Below are 18,201 nucleotides of genomic sequence, written 5' to 3'. Positions count from 1 at the left end.
GGAAATAATCACACTGGGCAATATAGGAGGGCCTATTTTTCTTAGATGATGGGTCAAAAAGCAGGGGCTGTAGATTTAAAGTGATTAGAGGAGATGAGAAAGATTTTTTTAACCAGTGGGTGACAGGGGTCTATAACTCACTGCTTGAAGGGTGGTAGAGCTGGAAACCCTTGCTCCATTTAAAAAGTGTGTGCTTGAAGAGTCATAACGTGCAGGTCACGTATCAAATGTTGGAAGATGCAATTCAGTAACTCTGTTTCAACTAGCACAGACATGAGAGTCTCTTTCTGTGTTGTAATCTTATCTATGATCCTCCCTGGGGAAGGAAGCAGAATGAATGCTTCAGACCATTGACCTATCGTCAGAACATAATTCTTTGCTATCATTAGATTTGAATATTTCAATTATTTCTTGGATGTCCTCCATTGTTTTGCCTTCTGTAAACTTGAAGTGATCCAACGGTCTGTTATCCATGTCTTAACTTGCATTAAACCTCATTTGCCCTGTGCTTGCTAACATAGGTTGACCTTGCATGTTGAGATACGATAGAGGCATTTAAGAGGCTTTTAGATAGGCACATCGATATGCAGGGATATGGACCGTGTGCAGGCAGAAGGGATTAGTGTACTTGGGCATTATTAGCTTAATTAGTTCGGCACAACATCGTGGGCCAAAGGGCCTGTTCCTGTGCTGTACTGTTCTGTGTTCAGTGCCTTTGTATTCAAATCCATCCTGGCCTTCACTCCCCCTTTCCCTCTAATCATTACTGCACCGCTACTGATGAAATCTCTGCATTCTCCCAACACTTATCCCCAAATTTTAATATTTTCACTATCAGTGGCCACAGCTTCAGCTGCTAAATTCTGAATTCCCAGTGGTTCAAGAAGGCAGCTAACCACCATCTTTTTGGGGGCAGTCAGCGATGGGCAATTAGGGATGGGCAATAAATGCTGCTCTTGTCAGATCATGAAATATGAATCAATTAAAAAACCGCTAAGTCTCTACCTCTCCTAAGACATTCTTTAAACACTACCTCTTTGATCCAGCTTTTTGACATCTGTCCTAATATCCCCTTGTGCTGCTTGGCATCAAATATTGTTTGATATAGCTATGTTAAAGAAAGCTCTATAAATACAATAAAAACAGAAACTGCTGAGATCTTCGACAGATGAGAATTTCAAATATTTCCCAAGTGTTTGGTTTTTTCTATATAAATATGTTGTCTTCTGTAAACTGCATTTTCTGGCTTTGATTCAAGTAACTTCCAGAATGTTCTCTTCCGAAGCTTTTCCAACCTCTGATAATTCTGAATAGGAATCATTAACATTTTTTAATTAAGGTTTCAGTTACATTATTATTCTAACCTAACGCTCTGTAATCAATGAACACCAACTCCAGAAATCAAATTAATGCATTCACACTTTCTTCTCTTAAAATGACTGTTAGAGCATCGATGAAAACTTTAATGAGGTTATACTCAGTCATGTCCAAGAGAGTTATTCTTGGGGAATGTGAAATTAAAATCTTTCAGAAGCTGCACTTTAGTACCTTGTTGTTTGTAATGGAGCAAATAATAAATTCACATATAGCTCTCAGAGTCAGCTTGTTTTCTTGTTTCTGCAACATGTTTGCAACAATTTTTGAAAGGTGTGCTGTTGGATAGCTACAACAGTTCGACTTTTTAAATTATCTAAATGATCAACACTCCATTGCAGATGAAGAAAGTTATTCTTGCAGGGCTCTGACAAAGCTGAAACACAGACTGAAGAGCTGACTAAGCTTTTATAGTTGACATTCAGTATAAATGATGCTGGTGGTATTTATTTGCAAGAAAAATACTTAAGTAACTCATTTGATGTTTTAAAATACTTTAAATAATAAGGTGAAGGCAAAAATAGATTGGGAATATTAAAGAATTCCTTCCTTCGGAGAGTTTTATCTTATCCTGTATTATGGCTCTTGATCTAGTCCCTTTTATCCATTTTCATAAGTTGGTATTGTGCTCAGTCACTGTTGCACTGAAACCTTTTGTGATTAGGCTGTTAAGTGAAAACAAAATAGTATAATTAGATTTAAAAGAATTTTACTCTGTTTAATGTATTTTTAACATTTTTAATCCTGCACAGAATGCAGAAAGTCGCTGCCATTAACTTTTCCGAAAGTTGCCTCTTGTGTTATGGTGAAGCAAAATTCTGTACCCTGCAGAATTTATCAAAACTTTTGAAAAGGCAAGGCAAAGCAGGCTTCAGAAACTCTGTGACCTCTTTCAACCTCTACTGAAAGCTAGTAAAAGACAGACAAAAAAGACAAAGGACACAAGGCTGTCTCTTTTTCAAGGGCCATTCATCCTCCCATGGGGACAAAGCTAAGAATATAACTCCCATTGGAGTGCTTGGCATTGGGATCAGATTTCAGATTATCCTCCTGGATAACAGTCACTGATGCAGCTCCAAATAAAGACCATAGAGACAAATCAAAGAATGAATAACTTGGGACTTCCATTTTTCACTGGTTCTTAATATTGGTATTCTACTCTTGTGAATGATTCAGTGTATGAGTACAAATGCAACCTCAGATTCGGGAAGAACTTGAAGTTCTTTTGGCTAAATGAGTGAAAGATGCGATTTTGCATTTTCATTTCCAACCTTGGATTTGGACATGTTAGGCAACCCAATATAAGGAATTTACTATCCATTAAATAGCAGGTTTCAAAGGCCATCATGAATCTTACTGGAAGGTTCGCTCATCAAATATTATTGCAGTCAGAATAGAGGTGCTAGAAACACCAGAGAATCCTATCAAACCTATTCTGCTGTTTTGTTTGTTATAAAAATACCTTATCATTCATTATCAATTTCCCACCTTCAATGATTTGCTTTTTAGTATTTTGTGAGCTGCTTTGCTTCCAGACCTCTTATATTTACATTACCAGTTCATAATAATAATCTTCCAAGCATAGTAGCACTTGGCTATACCTCATACACTACCTGGTAATGTAGCGGTTAGCATAATGCTTTAACGGCGCCAGCGACCTGGGTTCAATTCCGCCGCTGTCTGTAAGGAGTTTGTATGTTCTCCGTGTCTGCGTGGGTTTCCTCCGGGTACTCCGGTTTCCTCCCACATTCCAAAGACGTATGGGTTAGGAGCTGTGGGCATGCTATGTTGGCGCCGGAAGAGTGGCGACATTTGCGGGCTGCCCCCAGAACATTCTCAGTAACATAAAAAGACGCATTTCACTGTGCGTTTTGATGTACGTGACTAATAAATAAATATCTAAGTATCTATCCTTAACCCTGCTCCAAGTAGAAGAGCATGTATTTCAATGAAGAAGATGTAGGTGACTGGAAAATATACATTTAGTCGCCAATACCTGTCTGATCCATATTGCAGCTCATTTTAAAATCAGCATCCTCATACTCCAGGCATAGTAATTTTATTGCAAAATGTAGAAAATACCATTACCCTAGAAGTACTTATTTTGTGGTAAGGCAACAAGGTGGCTTAAAAAAGCAAACTTGAGGATCCTGTAAGTCAGCAGTTTAAGCAGCATCCATGGAGAGAGAAAAAACGAGTTAACATTGTTAATGTTATTGTTTCAGGTTAATTGTTCTAATGAAAGGAACGGCACCGTTCACTTTCTTCTTTCCTCCTCCCGGTTGGAAGAGCACTTGTCCTTTCCTCCATTGTAAGCAGAAATCCGTCTGCCCTCGAATGTTAGTCCTTTTTCTTACTCCAGACATATTAACAGAAAAATAGAGAAACAAAGGACTGCAGATGCTGGAATCTAGATGAAAGCATTTCGCAGATCACCTGCGCTCTGTCCGTAACCGCGATCTGCATCTCCCCGTTGCCGGTCACTTCAACTCCCCCTCCCACACTATCACTGATATGTCAGTCCTCGGCCTCCTCCACTGCCAGGAGAATTCCAAGCGCAAACTGGAGGAATAGCACCTCATTTTCCGTCTTGGAACTTTGCAGCCTAACGGCACGAACATTGAATTCTCCCACTTTAGGTAATCCCCACCCCTCTTCCCCCCCCCCACCACGCTTCTTCTCTTCTTCCCTTTCCTAGCCTTTTTCCTCTCCCTCCTTCCCTTTGACCCACCCCCCGGTGGATCTGCTCTCCCCTCCTCCCCCACACCTGCCCATCACTATCTCTTACCTGCATCTACCTACCACCACCCTGTGCCCACCCCTTTTGTCCACCTATCACTGCTCTGCTTTTCCCTCCTATATATTGGGCTTCCCCTTTTCCTATCTTCAGTCCTGAAGTCCTGAAGAAGGGTCCTGACCTGAAACATTGACCGCCTGCTTTTCTCCACAGATGCTGCCTGGCCTGCTGAGTTCCTCCAGCATCAGAATGTTTTTCATTATAACAGAAGAATAGGTTACCTTGTTGATTAGATGTTTCTTTAATTATTTCAAACACTTACCAAATAAGTAACTTTTTACCTAGTTGAAAAACAAATAGACTGGAACTGTCATGCATTTCTTTTCGTTGTTGCTTACTATTCATTAAGGAATTCATTGTGGTCTCTGGGGAAAGCAAAATTTTAATGAAAAAAGTAATTTAAAACCTTTTTGTACATTATTTAGCCAGGAAACTCTTCTGCTTTGTTGTCATACAGTTGCTGTATCATGAAGTGTAGAAACAGGCCCTTTGGCCCACTGATTCCATGCCAACCATCAAGCACACATTTACACCAATCACTAATCCCACATTCCCGCCAATTCTCCACAGATTCTGTGGTCTGCAGGACAATTATTTATATTATTGCTGTATTTATTTTTGTTGTATTCTCTTAAAATTTACTATCATTTTGCCTTTCATTCCTGTTTTCTTTCTCGCCTCTCAGACGCCAAGCTTGATCTCTACTGCCAGTTGCTTTGATCCAGCAGCTTCTTTTGTATCTAGCTCATTTGTCTTTTCAAATTGTACAATTGTCTTGTTTATATTCTCTTCCTCTCCCCTTTGGTTACAGATAACTCATGGCTTTTGAAATGTTTATAGATATTTCGCAATAGGTAGAACAATGAACATATCCAATTTCAGAAAATTATGATGCAGTCTCTAAACTTTATAATAGTGGATGCAAATATGACTAATCCAGCCAATTTGGTGCTGAAATGTGAGACGGGACTAATTAAATCATAGGATGAGAGGAATTAACAATGACTAGTCACCCATTTGGAATAAGATTTCAATCTACTAAACACTAATCTAACGACTGCAGTGTAGACTTCTCAATTTTTATGTTACAGTTTTGTTGTCTAGCCTGATTCTCAAATAAAACCATTAGCTGAACTAGGTTGAAGTAATTATTAATGCCTTATTTGCAATACCTGAAAATTTCTGCCCCTCAACTGTAAACAGCTGAACAATTTAAAACTCAGTGAAGTAATATGTTATTTGGACAGTTTGTGTTTTCGGTTATTCTTGAAATGGACTTTTCCTAAGTTTCTGTGGAAATCTTGACATCTACTTGGGTTATTCATTAACAGTTCATCTTTTCAGATTTAAGAAAGTGGGTTAGTTGGTTGTAGATACATGGAGCTCGTGCTTATAAAAGGGGGAACGGTGATTTGAAGATTCTAACTAGAATCAAACATCCATATTATTTTTCTTCAGTTTTACAGAAAATCACAGTCTTCACTGCTTATATCAAGCATATTGAATCTAATGTGATTTACCCATAAGATTAAACTAATCTGAAATCCATTATGCATTGGGTCAGCTGCAGTTTCCTTGGTCGCTCTCTTGCCTCTGAATGAGAAGATTGAGTTCAAGTTCCACTGCAGACATGAGTACAAATCTAGATTTATACACCAGAGCAATGTTGAGGGAGCCGCAGTGTTGGAACTATCGTCTTTTGGGTGAAAAGTTGAACCGTGACCTGATTTGGTTTCTCAGATGAACACAAATGATAGCATTATTTTGAAATGCAGAAGAGTTATTTCCTGTGACCTACCCAATATTTATCCCTCTATCAACATCACTAAAACAGATTATATTGTTGTTATTATGTAGCTTTGCTGTGCGCAAATTGGTTGCCATGTGTCCTACATTACAAACATAAGTAAACTTTAACAATACTCTCTGTTATGTAGCACTTTGTGTTGCACTGAGGTGGTGACTCAGCCGCTATTGAATTGTTGACGCTGGCATTCAATCAGTTTAGTTGCATCTGCAGAGTTTGGGTTCTGCAGATATACTTTACCATCAACTATTCCCAGCGGTTTATCCATCATTCAGATTTAGTATCTGTACTGAGTGAAAAAAATTGTTTTGATCCAGCTGAGGTATGCACTGGTTGACACTTTGCATCCATCGGATTTGCAGGTATAATGCACTAACCTCCCTATCTTTTCCTTGGGGAAGTATGTTCTGCTTTTCTTTTCAAAAATGACAATGATTTTCAAACCAAATTTTGACACAGTTACATCTTTTCTGGCTTGTAATCACCATGATGGGATATAGAAAAAAAGACATTCTGTTGGAGACAACTGAAAGATGATCTTTGGTCTTTCATTGCAAGTTGTTGTCAATGACTGGGTGCTGTAAACTGGTGCACTCTAAGGTTCAGGACAATGCACTGCTGAAACTGGGTGCAGCTGCTGGTTCTTTGGAGAAAAGCCACAGTTCATGATCCTCCCACCATTGCATAGTGAGTAGCTGAAATCCTTGTTAAAATACGATGGACTGTTTGGTCAAGAATTTTATATACAAATGATAATCAATGCATGCTAATGGTTATAGAGCCATACAGTACAGAGACAGGCCCTTCACCCTACCATGCACTTTTTTAGCCAATGGTTGCAGATTTTAGATGAGCACGTATCTTGCATGTTTTACCATTTACCTGATAGGTGTTTAACTTGTCCTTGACTGAAGTGTGCTTGAAAAAATTTCCATCAATCAATCTGCAAATCTATTTTGAAGAAGTCTTTCTGAAGTCAGCAATTCTACAATTATATACTTGGTTTTTGTTACTTGGTGTTTTTGAATCCCAGATCATATTGAATTTTTACATTTGTGGTTGGTTTTCCTATGTAAGCAATAATGCCTACTACATAAGACACTACACTTCAAAACTATGATATTGGCTGTAAAGTGCTTCGGAAATTTTAAGTCAAAAAAGACACTGGAAATGTAAGTTCTTTTTATATACATGTTTCATTATTTGGAGTTACCACATCTAATATGACTGCAGGTTGGGCTAATCTGCAGCGCTAACACTGTGAGCACAAAAAATAAACAGAAGGGATCGAAGTATGGTGGAGGAGCCCAGGATGCTGAAACCCAGCTAGACACAAGTGATGGAGGAGCAGGAAACTGTGGCACAGTCTGCACAACACTACATAAGGCACTACACTTTAAAACTATAATATGGGCTGTAAAGTGCTTTGGAAATTTTGAGTCAAAAAAGGCACTCTGGATTACAGGCAACCTCATGTAACAGGTGGGTTGCATTCCTAGAAAACAGTCCTTATTGCGCGTTTTCCATAACGCAAAGCCACTTCATCTGCATTTGCGTTAAGAAATGCGAGTTGAAAAAAATTTGTGATTATCTATTTACTTTTTCTCACATAAATTCCGTGAGAGCAAATTTTATTCCATATCTCAAATTTTTGGGTAGTGATTTGAGAATTCTGTAAGGGTGAATTTCCTTTTCTCAAATGGCTGTAACATGGGGCGCAACCATATGTTGGAATTGTACTGGTATTGGTTTATTATTGTCACTTGTACCGAGGTACAGTGAAAAGCTTGTCTTACAAACTGATCGTACTGATGATACTAGCTTGGTGACTCTTGGTTATGTTTAACTTAAGCAGGCATTAGACATTAAATAAACACATTGAACTGATTATAAGCTGAAGTTCAGGAAGAATGGAGCACATTTTGTGCTGGATTGCTCTGCCTGGACGTAGCTGTTGTTGTGCAGCTTAACGTGATCCTTCAAGCGACTGCTGGAGACCGTTCCTTCTGCATCTGCAGTTTGTCTACCGAAATGTAAGAAAGGCCTAGAGTCATGTGTGCTGTCAGCTTCTGGCTGATATTAACTGCCTTGTGGAGTCTTTAATTTACAGACATTTGACAAGTTAAATTTCTGGTCATAATTTTTTTATGATTTTATGTGTTATAATATCATCCATTGATTTACTGTGTAAATGTAATTTAGTTAAGGTACCAAATCTGCGCTGATTTTTAAATTATTTAAATAAAAGAGACTAGTTTCAGAAAAGCATATCCTGTTACAGAAAATTCCTTCTGATTTAGCTCAAATGCACCTTGTTCTGGTCATTTAATCTTGTGGCCTTAAAAGTACTACTAAAGAGCAGAATGCACCATGCTGGAAATTAATTCCACAACTCCTAAAAATGAATGCTGTTAACTTATGGTTGGTTTTGTGCGCATTTCTGGGAGCCCTAGCCTGTTCAGGAAATCCTTCTCCTCACTTTTGGCAAGGGTTTTGTTCTCCCTAGGATTTTTTCTAGAGCAAAACTTCCCCAAGTGACATCACCAATAAAAGAACAAGCAAAATTCACCTACAATGAGATTTCCAACCACAATGTTTAATTGCTCACAGAAGAGCTGGCTTTTACTATCCCAGTTTCCCTAACTCTGTTTAATTTAACTGGCCAACTCAGATTGTATTCTTTGCCCTCAAAGATCTGGGACCTCCTACAGCCTGAGAAAGTAACCTTGTATGTATATTGATTGTTTTGCCCATGAAGGTCAGGGTCTCAGGCACTCTCAGATCCCAAGCTTTAGGATCATGGTGCTGATCTCTGCCACATCCTTAGTCTGCTGCCCACGGCTGCGTGAAGTAAGTCAAGAAAAGTGAACAATCTACTTTTCTGTCAGCCCATAGGAGCAAGGACGGTGGATGAAGACATTAGCCTACATTGCAGGCTTTTCCAATATAGGGGCATTCAGAGATCGTACTGATGTCGTTACAGAAACCTCTCTGGCAATTTCCAGATGGGTCTCTTTGACACCCTTTGCACAAAGAATGGTTCTTCATCAGTCTGTCTGGGTCCCTCTGACCCCATGCTGGGGGTCCCACTCCAATATCCCCATCACCATTGCAACATCCATTCATTCAGTCGTAACACTCCCCAGTAGCAGGAAGACTATTGCTGAAATAGTGGTATATCCCTTTTAAGAGTTGCTTGCAAACATCATCCCTGATAGGCTACACTCTAACAACTGTCAGAACCTGCAACGCATCAATAGGGAATGTTATGTTGAACCTGACAATGCCTTGCATTGTCCATTCTCTGCCAGCTTCACCTTTTCCAACATGTAGGAGTTCATGTCCTTTTCAGTGCAAAATCTTTCTCCCCCATCACAATCAACTTTGCAAACCAAATTGGGTCTTGGTCCTCCAATACTCAAATTTACCTTGGCAAACTACTTTGGGTCGATAAACCCTGGTCCCTAAGATTCCCCATTTCTTCTACTGTAGCATTTAGTAGACCACAATGCCTTTTACCCCACCATTGAGAACAGTGTCTTTGGTGATCAAAGGGCCACTTTTTGGAATTAACTGCCTAAACAACTGTACCCCTGCACCTCCCACTGCTTTTTTAAGATAATCATTAAAACTTACCTCTTTGAATAAAGATTGAAGTTACAACTTAGTCTTGCTGTTTATTTCTTTGTATTTCTGTGAAATATAATCACCACTTTTTTTCCGTTAGAAGAATTGTATATATTATTGTTGCTGCAGTCAATGAGTGAAATGAGAAGGGTGTACTTAAAAGATGAATTTAGAAATAAAATTAATAAGCCCTGAAAGCAGGACTACTTGCTTGAATAGTGGTGTCACTGGTCAGTAGATTGAAACGTAGAATTTTGTGTGCATGGCCTATTTAAATCCAGCTTTCTAGTGTCAAAATTGCAATTTCAGGTGGTGATAGTAACTATGTTAACATAATGATCTATCACAGGCATTTTGTAAGTTGCTTTGCCAGCAGTAAATATTACCAGCTATATGTCACTCATTTTTCATTGTTGACCTGTGCAGAACTTCCTTCAACATCAGCTCCACAAGTAGAAAACTGAAGTGTCAACTGCAACATTTAAAAAGCTCTGAATGTGGAGGTTTTGTGTTATGCTGGTGCTGTGAAATATGTGGCAGTGTAGATTGACTGAACAGACCTCTAGGATCTGAAACAAAATGAAAATAGAATTGGGATTTTGCTATCATTACCTTAATAGATATTCTTGCTCCCTTTTCCTGTTCAAACTAAAACTGATATCTTTGTTTCAAATATTCAAATTAAGTAATATATAAAAATCTTATCAAGAATTGTACATTTTAGTCAAGAATAAGCAACATTCCAACAAGTATGCTGCATTCAGAAGTCTTGGAGATGGGATTTTATTTGCTTACTTTTCTAACAAGTGTCTTGGATTTAGTTATTGACTATAATTCATGTAATAGTGTCTGATTCATAATTTCACAAATTGAATAATTTATTGAAGGCAAATTCAAAGGTTTAAAGGCTAGCAAGCCAAATCCCTTTGAGTGCTATGTTCCATTATGGTAGACTGTGTTGTAGTTAGAATATTCTTGTGAAATTCCCACTAATTAACTGACAAGCGTAGTAGAATGAAGTGGTGATCCTTTCTTTGTGACAGTCAATGGTTTTCTGCAGGGGAACTGCAGGGAATCATTCTGGCTGGATTCCTGAAGCTGCTGTGTATAGAATAGCAATGATACACTTTGTAAATACAGTGGGAGTGTATAGGTTGTGTATTTTGTTGAAATGTAAATTCATTATCCTGTCACTTAAAGATTTCAGTGCTTCTGCATATGTAGTAAAGAACAGAAAATGAATCCGCACGATGTTTGTACCATGCAAATTTTGTGCATTTCTCTTTGGTTGTGCTAAATAAGAATGAAAGTTTAGTTTTGATTATTCAACGGTTGATTTTTACTGTTTGAAGCACTTGGTGGGGGGGGGGGGAAGTGTGACTTTTTAATACATTGTATCTCAGCTCCGTGATGATTAAAGCAAACAGAGGTCTATGATGTCACTTGGGAGCTTTCAGATGTTCTAAACATTCTTTGCTGCTGCCACACACAAACGATGTATATTGCGGGGAGGTACTGTGTTAGCACCAATGCTTTGTATATGGTTCTGATAATTTCAGATGAAATATTTAATTTGTTTTCTGAGCTGTTGCTTAGCTCATATGATTCTGCATTTTCTTTTGCACAAGATAAAGTGTTTCATAATGAACTTTCAAATGGTGCTGCTACTATTTGTCTTTCACCTTTGCATTTCATTTCTAATTAGAATCATGCTGTCAGAAAATTATACAGGGTTGGACTGCCTCTGACGACAAATTCGCAGTAAAATGGCACTACTTGCTCCTGTTGCATTTTAGCTATTGATCTCAGCCTTGATATGTTGAGAATTTGCAAGCTGCTGATAACAGTAGTTTGTTACCAGAATAATTTAAAATGCAATGTTGTAGCAAAAATACAACCCCAATTCCCATGTTTCTGAATCATTCCATGTTATTCTGCATGAATGTGGTAGCTGAAACAGTACCTTAAACATATTTTCCTGTTACCCATTAGTATCTGTGTTGAGCACAAACAGTGGAGTGATTACTGCACATAAACGGCGACCTAAACTTCCTTTATAGCCCCATATTAAATGGCCTGCCTGAGCTAATAGATTAGTGAATACCCGGTTTTAATTTCTTGCACTAGATTTCAGAGATTGGTGTTAAAATGGCTTTAGCTTTGCTTACTTGAATATCATCCCAATTGTAACAGCAGTGACTACTGCTTGTATTTCCGACTTTGTTTCAAATCCTGAGTTGTTAAAAATTCCTGTTGCAAATCTAGTTCAGATGCAAGGATGTTTTATAATTTTCCTTGCAGGCTTTAAGCTGGAACTTCATGTTTTGTATTCTGTGGATAGTACTGCAGTCTCTGTCCCCTCCCCTCCCCCTCTCCCCATGCAGTCTAGTTCCTGTTTAGGTGGTTGGCAGGAACTAGGGGTGAAAAGTAGAGGTCAGTGCCATTTGTATACAAAACACGTGATAACAGGGTTAGATGTGTGAGAGAAAAATTACAAAAATCTCCAGAATCAGTCTAGCCTCGCTACATTTTTGGTAACTGAACAAATGTTAATAACAAGCTTTAAAAATAGAAGAGGGAAATTTGTGACTGCTGCTTAAGTGTATATATTATTTCACTATATAAACTTTCAAAACTCAAAGCTCTGCAGCTGCATATATTTCAAATCAACTAAGTTTATAAGAAATAAGTTTATACTTAAATGTTTAGAATAATGGCTATTGACAGTTTTCCATTATACACTTAACAGCTTCAATGGATTAGCTGGGCGTTACTTACACAGTCATTGAGGGATTAGTCTGACCTTTCTTGACCCCTGGTTTAGCATTATGCAAGACTCAGGGTTTTATACTACACAATGGAGACATTCAGCACCTCATTACTCTGAATATTCAAGCTGAATGGGCCTTTTGCACATCATTACCTTAGAAAGCAGGTCTTGGGTGTGTTTCTGAAGTGGGGGCTGGCCTTTGGAGGTAGTCCGATTTAAAAGAGCAAGTCAGAGCTCTAGACTACTTAGTGAAAAGTTCAGTTGCTGAACAGTTCAGTTACACTATGGAATCCACAAGGAAGAAACAGAAGGAGCTTACTTTATCTGAGAAGATTCAAGTTCTTGAATTGCTTCAGAGGCAAAAGATCTCCCAAATGGAACTAGCAAAGCGTTTTGGGGTCACACAGCCTGTCATCTCTAGGCTAATCAAGAACAAGGAAAAAGTCATGATGGAATGGCACAATAACAGCAATCCAGATCGAAAACGGAAAAGGGAAGGGAGAGATAGTGATGTGGACACAGCTCTTTTTCAGTGGTTCCAAATCGCCAAGGCACAACATGTGGTTATCTCAGATGAAATCTTGGCTGCAAAGGCAAAGGGCCTAGCAGAAGCTATGCAGATCAGAAACTTCATTCCAACTGTTGGCTGGATCAGTAGGTGGAAGGCTCGCCACAGTGCCTTTTTCCAACAAGCACATGGGGACAGTGATGGCATAGGCCAGTCAGCTGGCATTGCACCACACGAGGTTGTGCCACCAGAAGGAATGACAGAAGAGGAATTCCACCAATATGTGGAGCAAGCTGCCATTAAGGTATGTGTTTGGGATATAGCTGATCCAGAACCAGGAAACAGCATGAAAGTGATCACAAAAGCAGAAGTAATTGATGCTGAGGAAGAGAAATCCATGCCTGTCTTTAAGGTGGCAAGAGGAAGTAACGGACAACTAATGTCTTCATCAAATCAACATAACATGTAAGTTTAACTACTTTTCCATTTTTTGTAACACAGACTACTTTGAATTACCAAAAGTTACAGGAAATATTGAAGTATTCAATTATAGGTTTTCTATTTTATTTATTTTTCTCATGAGAATTAAGCTGCTCATCCTACCTAAGCAAAACATGGTGGATGGTGGAAATACTAGGTCAGGCAGCATCTATGGAGGGAGAAGCAGAGTTAGTGTTTCAAGTTAGAGATGCAACGAGTTTTAAGATGCAGAGAAAGGTGGAGGGGAGAAACCTTTTCTCTTTTGCCTTATCCCTTATTTCATTTCACATTTTCTGGTTTCTAGACTGTCACAGTCCCCTCTTTCCTTTCTTTACACCTTAAAATTTGTTTTATCTCTACCTTTTCCAGTTCTAATGAAAGTTCTGTTTCTCTCTTCAGATCTTGCTAACCCGAGCATTTTTAGCATCTTCTGTTTTTATTTTTTCATTATACTTGGACTCTTCTACTGAGAGAAATATTTAAAGATGAATCATGTCAAGTTGGCTCAAGTTGTTTGCACTCTAACCTCTTAGAAGTTTGTAGATTCAAGGCCAACTGTGGATTTGAGCACATTATCTGGGCTGGCACTTACTGCAATATTGAAGGAGTGCAGTATTGTTGAGGATGCCATCTTCCAGATGAGCCCTGCCTGTCTTTTTGGAAGTATGTAAAAAAAAAATTAGTCCCACCATTCATAAAGTCTTCCCCAGTATTCTGAACAAGAATCCTGTCTCAAACAATAATCTGCTCATCTGTTTGCTGTTTTTGATCTTGGGGATCTTTAGGGAAGAGTGATCATAATATGGTGGAATATATAGAGAGACTGAAAGTGAACGAAGGCACAAAAAGCCCAAACGATAAATGATCCAGCCATGACTAAAAAGAGGTTAGAGATAGCAGTAGATCAAAGAGAAGGTTTAAACTGTTGCCAAAATGAGCAGAGACGCAGAGAATTGGGAAAATTTCAGATCTTTACAAAGATGGTCAGAGAAATTGATATGGAAGGTGAAAGTACAGGGGTCACCTTGTGAGAAACATAAAAACAGCCTATAAAAGCCTCTATAGGTATGTAAAAATGAAAATGTTTGCTGAAGTTAATGTGGGTTCCATACAAACTGAGATAGGAGAAGTTATATTGTGCAACAAAGAAATGGCAGTCTTCAAGGACGAAGGCACAGAAAGCCTTCTGGAAATAGTGAAGAATAGCAGACCTAGAATGTATGAGGACCTGAATGTCATTAGCATTTGTGCGAAAAAAAAGGGCTGGTAAAATTAATGAGAACGAAAGGTGCTAAACTCCCACAATCTGATGATCTGGTGTTTTGAAAGAGGTCCCTCTAAAACCAATGGATGCCACCTTCCAAAATTCCATCGATTCTAGAATGGTTCCCATCGATTAAGAGGTTGTGAATGTATTCCTGTTCTTTGAGAAAGGATGAAGAGGGAAATTGGGGAACTATGGACTGGTTAGCTTGGTATCTTTAGTCGGGGAAAATCTAAGAAAATGGTGGTGGTACTTAGGTTTTTGCAGACTCATCCTTGATCTATGAAAGTCAAGCCATGCGACAAATCTGTTAAGAGTTTTTTGAGGTTGTAAATAATAGGTTGGGCAAGGGGGAACCACTAGATGTGATGTATTTTAACTCTGGGAAGGCCATTGATTGGACAAAAGATTATGAAACAAAATTAGAGAATGTGGGTTTGTCGCTAATATACAGTTGTAGATTGAGGATTGGCTAACAGATAGAAAACAGAGAAGGAATTGTCATTGTTAGTTTTGGGTTGAGATGACCAGTGGGATGCCACAGGGATCAATGCTTGTGGCCCCACTGTTCACAATGTATATCAATTTGGATGAAGGAACCAAGTGCAGTATATCCAAGTTTGCTGATGATGTTAAGCTGGATGGCAGTGTAGGTTGTGAGGAGGATACAGAGGGGCTTCAGGCGGAGGGAATGGCTGAGACCAAGGCAGTTAGAACATAGTGTGGAAAAATGTGGTCTTCTTCCACTTTGGTTGAAAAAATAAACAGCAGAGTACTTTTAAAGGGTGAGAGGTTGAGATGTTCTTCAGAGAGAAGTTGCATGTAAATAACTAAAAGCTAACATTTTGATAGATTAAGCAATTAGAACATAGAACAGTACAGCATGGTACGGGCCCTTTGGCCCACAATGTTGTGCTGACCTATATAATCCTACTCCACGATCAATCTAACCCTTCCCTCCTACACAACCCATAACCCATCATTTTCCTTGCATCCATGTGCCTATCTAAGAGTCTTTTAAATGTCCCTATTGTATCAGCCTCTATCACCACCCTCAGCAGTGCATTGTAGGCACCCATCACTCTCTGTGTGGGAAAAAAATCCTACCTCTGACATCTCCCCTGAACTTTCTTCCGCTCACCTTAAACTGATGTCCTCTGGTATTGGCTATTACCACCCTGGGGAAAAGATGCTGGCTGTCCACTCTGTCTATGCCTCTCATAATCTTATCCACCTCTGTCAGGTTTCCTCTCATCCTCCGTCACTCCAAAGAGAAAAGCCCTAGTTCGCCCATGTCTTCCTCATAAGACATGTTCTCTAATCCAGGCAGCATCGTGGTAAATCTCCTCTGCACCCTCTCAAAGCCTCCACATCTTTCCTACAATAAGGCGACCAGAACCGAACACAATACTCCAAGTGTGTTCTAACCAGAATTTTATAGAGCTGCAACATTACTCCGTGGCTCCTGAATTCAATTTCCTATCTTCAGTCCTGAAGAAGGGTCCTGACCCGTAACGTTAACTGTCTGTTTTTCTCCACGGATGCTGGCTGACCTGCTGAGTTCCTCCAGCATCTTGTTGTTTTTCCATCAAGAAATTTATGTAAGAAAGGCAAGTGGGTTTTTGCCTTTCTTGCAGGAAGGTTTGAGTAGAAGAGTCAAGGCAATTTAATGCGACAATATAGGGCCCTGACCGAGAGTACACTTGAAATATTGTGTGCATGTTGGGTCTGCCTTTTTAAGCAAGATATACCTGTGATAGAGTGCAACAAAGCTTCACCTTATTGATTATTGGGATGGGGTTTTGTCCTATGTGGAGAAATTAAGCATTCTGGCTTGTACTCAAGTGTATGAGCATAAAAGGTGATTGAATTGAAGCGTGCAAAATTTTTGCAGAACTTGACATGGTAGATATGGGGTGATATTTCCACTGCCCGGAGAAATCAGAACCAGGGATAACAGTACAGGACTGAGATGAAAAGAAATTTATTCTTACCACCTATCACTGCTCTGCTTTTCCCTCCTATATATTGGGCTTCCCCTTTTCCTATCTTCAGTCCTGAAGAAGAGTCCTGACCCAAAACGTTGACCGCCTGCTTTTCTCCACGGACGCTGCCTGACGGGCTGAGTTCCTCCAGCATCTTGTTGTTTTTTCATCAAGAAACTTATTCACCTAGAAGGTAGTGAATCTTTGGAATTCTCAACCTGAGGGCTGTGGAGGCTCCGTGGTTTGAGTATATTCAAGACAGAAGTCAATAGACTTTTGAAAGATAAAGGATGTAGAGTTAGTGCAGGAAAATGGCACTAAGGTATAAGATAAGCCATAATCTTATTGAACCGTGGAGTAGGTGCACGGGACCAAATGGCCTACTCCTGCTATTTCTTATGCTCTTATGTTATTATGATTTTGTTTTTGGTGAAAATCTACTGCCACGTTCCCTATTAATAAATTGGTAGAGTATTTAAAAAATAGCTGCTTGCTGTTAAGAGGTTTATGAAACTGAGGGTAATGAGTTATGATATAGTTGTCAATTATCATTTCCTCCAACAATATACCATCAAGAGTCATTCTTTCTTCTAGATCAGGGATATTGCAGCCTTTTGTAATATAGAAGCACCATAGTATCATTGTGATACTGAATTAAATTGACAAATGCTGGCTGTTACTACGTAGACAAATGTGTTGGCCATTTTGCAAGATACCACAGCAGCAACGAGGTGATCATTGCTTTGGTGATGTTGGCTGAAAGAGGAATGTTGTCAAGGTACAAAGAGAGGAATGCCAACCCACCTGAAGAAAATGGGGCTTTATTTTACCATGCTATTGGAACTTACAAGAATGGATTACAAGATGTGCAACTCTCCTGTTCGAGTATTGAGTATTAGCCTACGTCAAGCACTCAGGTCACAGATGGTGGGTGAAGACAAATCCTTCTTTCTTGAGTGATGGAAGAGTGTTTCCAGCTGAACCAAACTACATTATACATAGGCAAGATTGTGTTTCATGCTTTTTTAGTTTATATCCCAATATTTTGTTTTCTCTTCTTCTGCTCTCTTGAAGGCATTATTGCTTTTCTTTGAAATAGTTCTGTGGGTGCCTAGCACTCTTGATTATATTATCCAAGAGACAGTTGTGAATCTTGATGGCAAAATTCATGGCTACTCGACCAAAAAAGTCAAGACCTGTTTGCTTCTCTGCCTCCTTTGTTATCCCTAAACATCACTTTCTGCAGGGTCATATTTCTGGAGCTCCCTATGCAACAACATAGTGGGAGCTCCTTCACGTGAAGGACTGCAGCAGGTCAAGAAGATAGCTTACCATGGGCAATAAATACCAGCTTTTCTAGAGATACCAATATTCCAAAAAATGAATTAAGAAATGAAAGTTGTTGGCTGTCTGTCAGGAATGCCAATTTCTGTTATTATTTCTTTAAGCACTGAAGTTAGTTGTACTTCACACGTTTAGCCATTATTGGTGATTTGGACTTCCTGTCCTATGAAGCTCCACTATTAAGTTTATATACCCATTTGGGAGAACATTTATTTGCTTAACAGTGGAATTTTGATGGAATTTAT

At 39.1% G+C, this 18,201-nt stretch overlaps 1 protein-coding gene across 1 annotated transcript in view; it reads left to right on the top strand.

Moving 5' to 3' along the window:
* Positions 1-18,201, top strand: part of rad54b (RAD54 homolog B) — an 84,677-nt gene that overhangs the window by 23,505 nt on the left and 42,971 nt on the right. Inside the window, exon 5 of the mRNA XM_052022627.1 lies at positions 12,674-13,348. Coding sequence (XP_051878587.1) covers positions 12,674-13,348 — 675 coding nt within the window. The remainder of the gene's footprint in view (positions 1-12,673; positions 13,349-18,201) is intronic.

This window comes from Pristis pectinata, chromosome 9, assembly GCF_009764475.1.
Source record: "Pristis pectinata isolate sPriPec2 chromosome 9, sPriPec2.1.pri, whole genome shotgun sequence".
NCBI classification, from domain to species: domain Eukaryota; kingdom Metazoa; phylum Chordata; class Chondrichthyes; order Rhinopristiformes; family Pristidae; genus Pristis; species Pristis pectinata.
The sequence above is the reverse complement of the archived record's forward strand: the minus strand, read 5'-3'. Positions and strand labels throughout refer to the sequence as shown.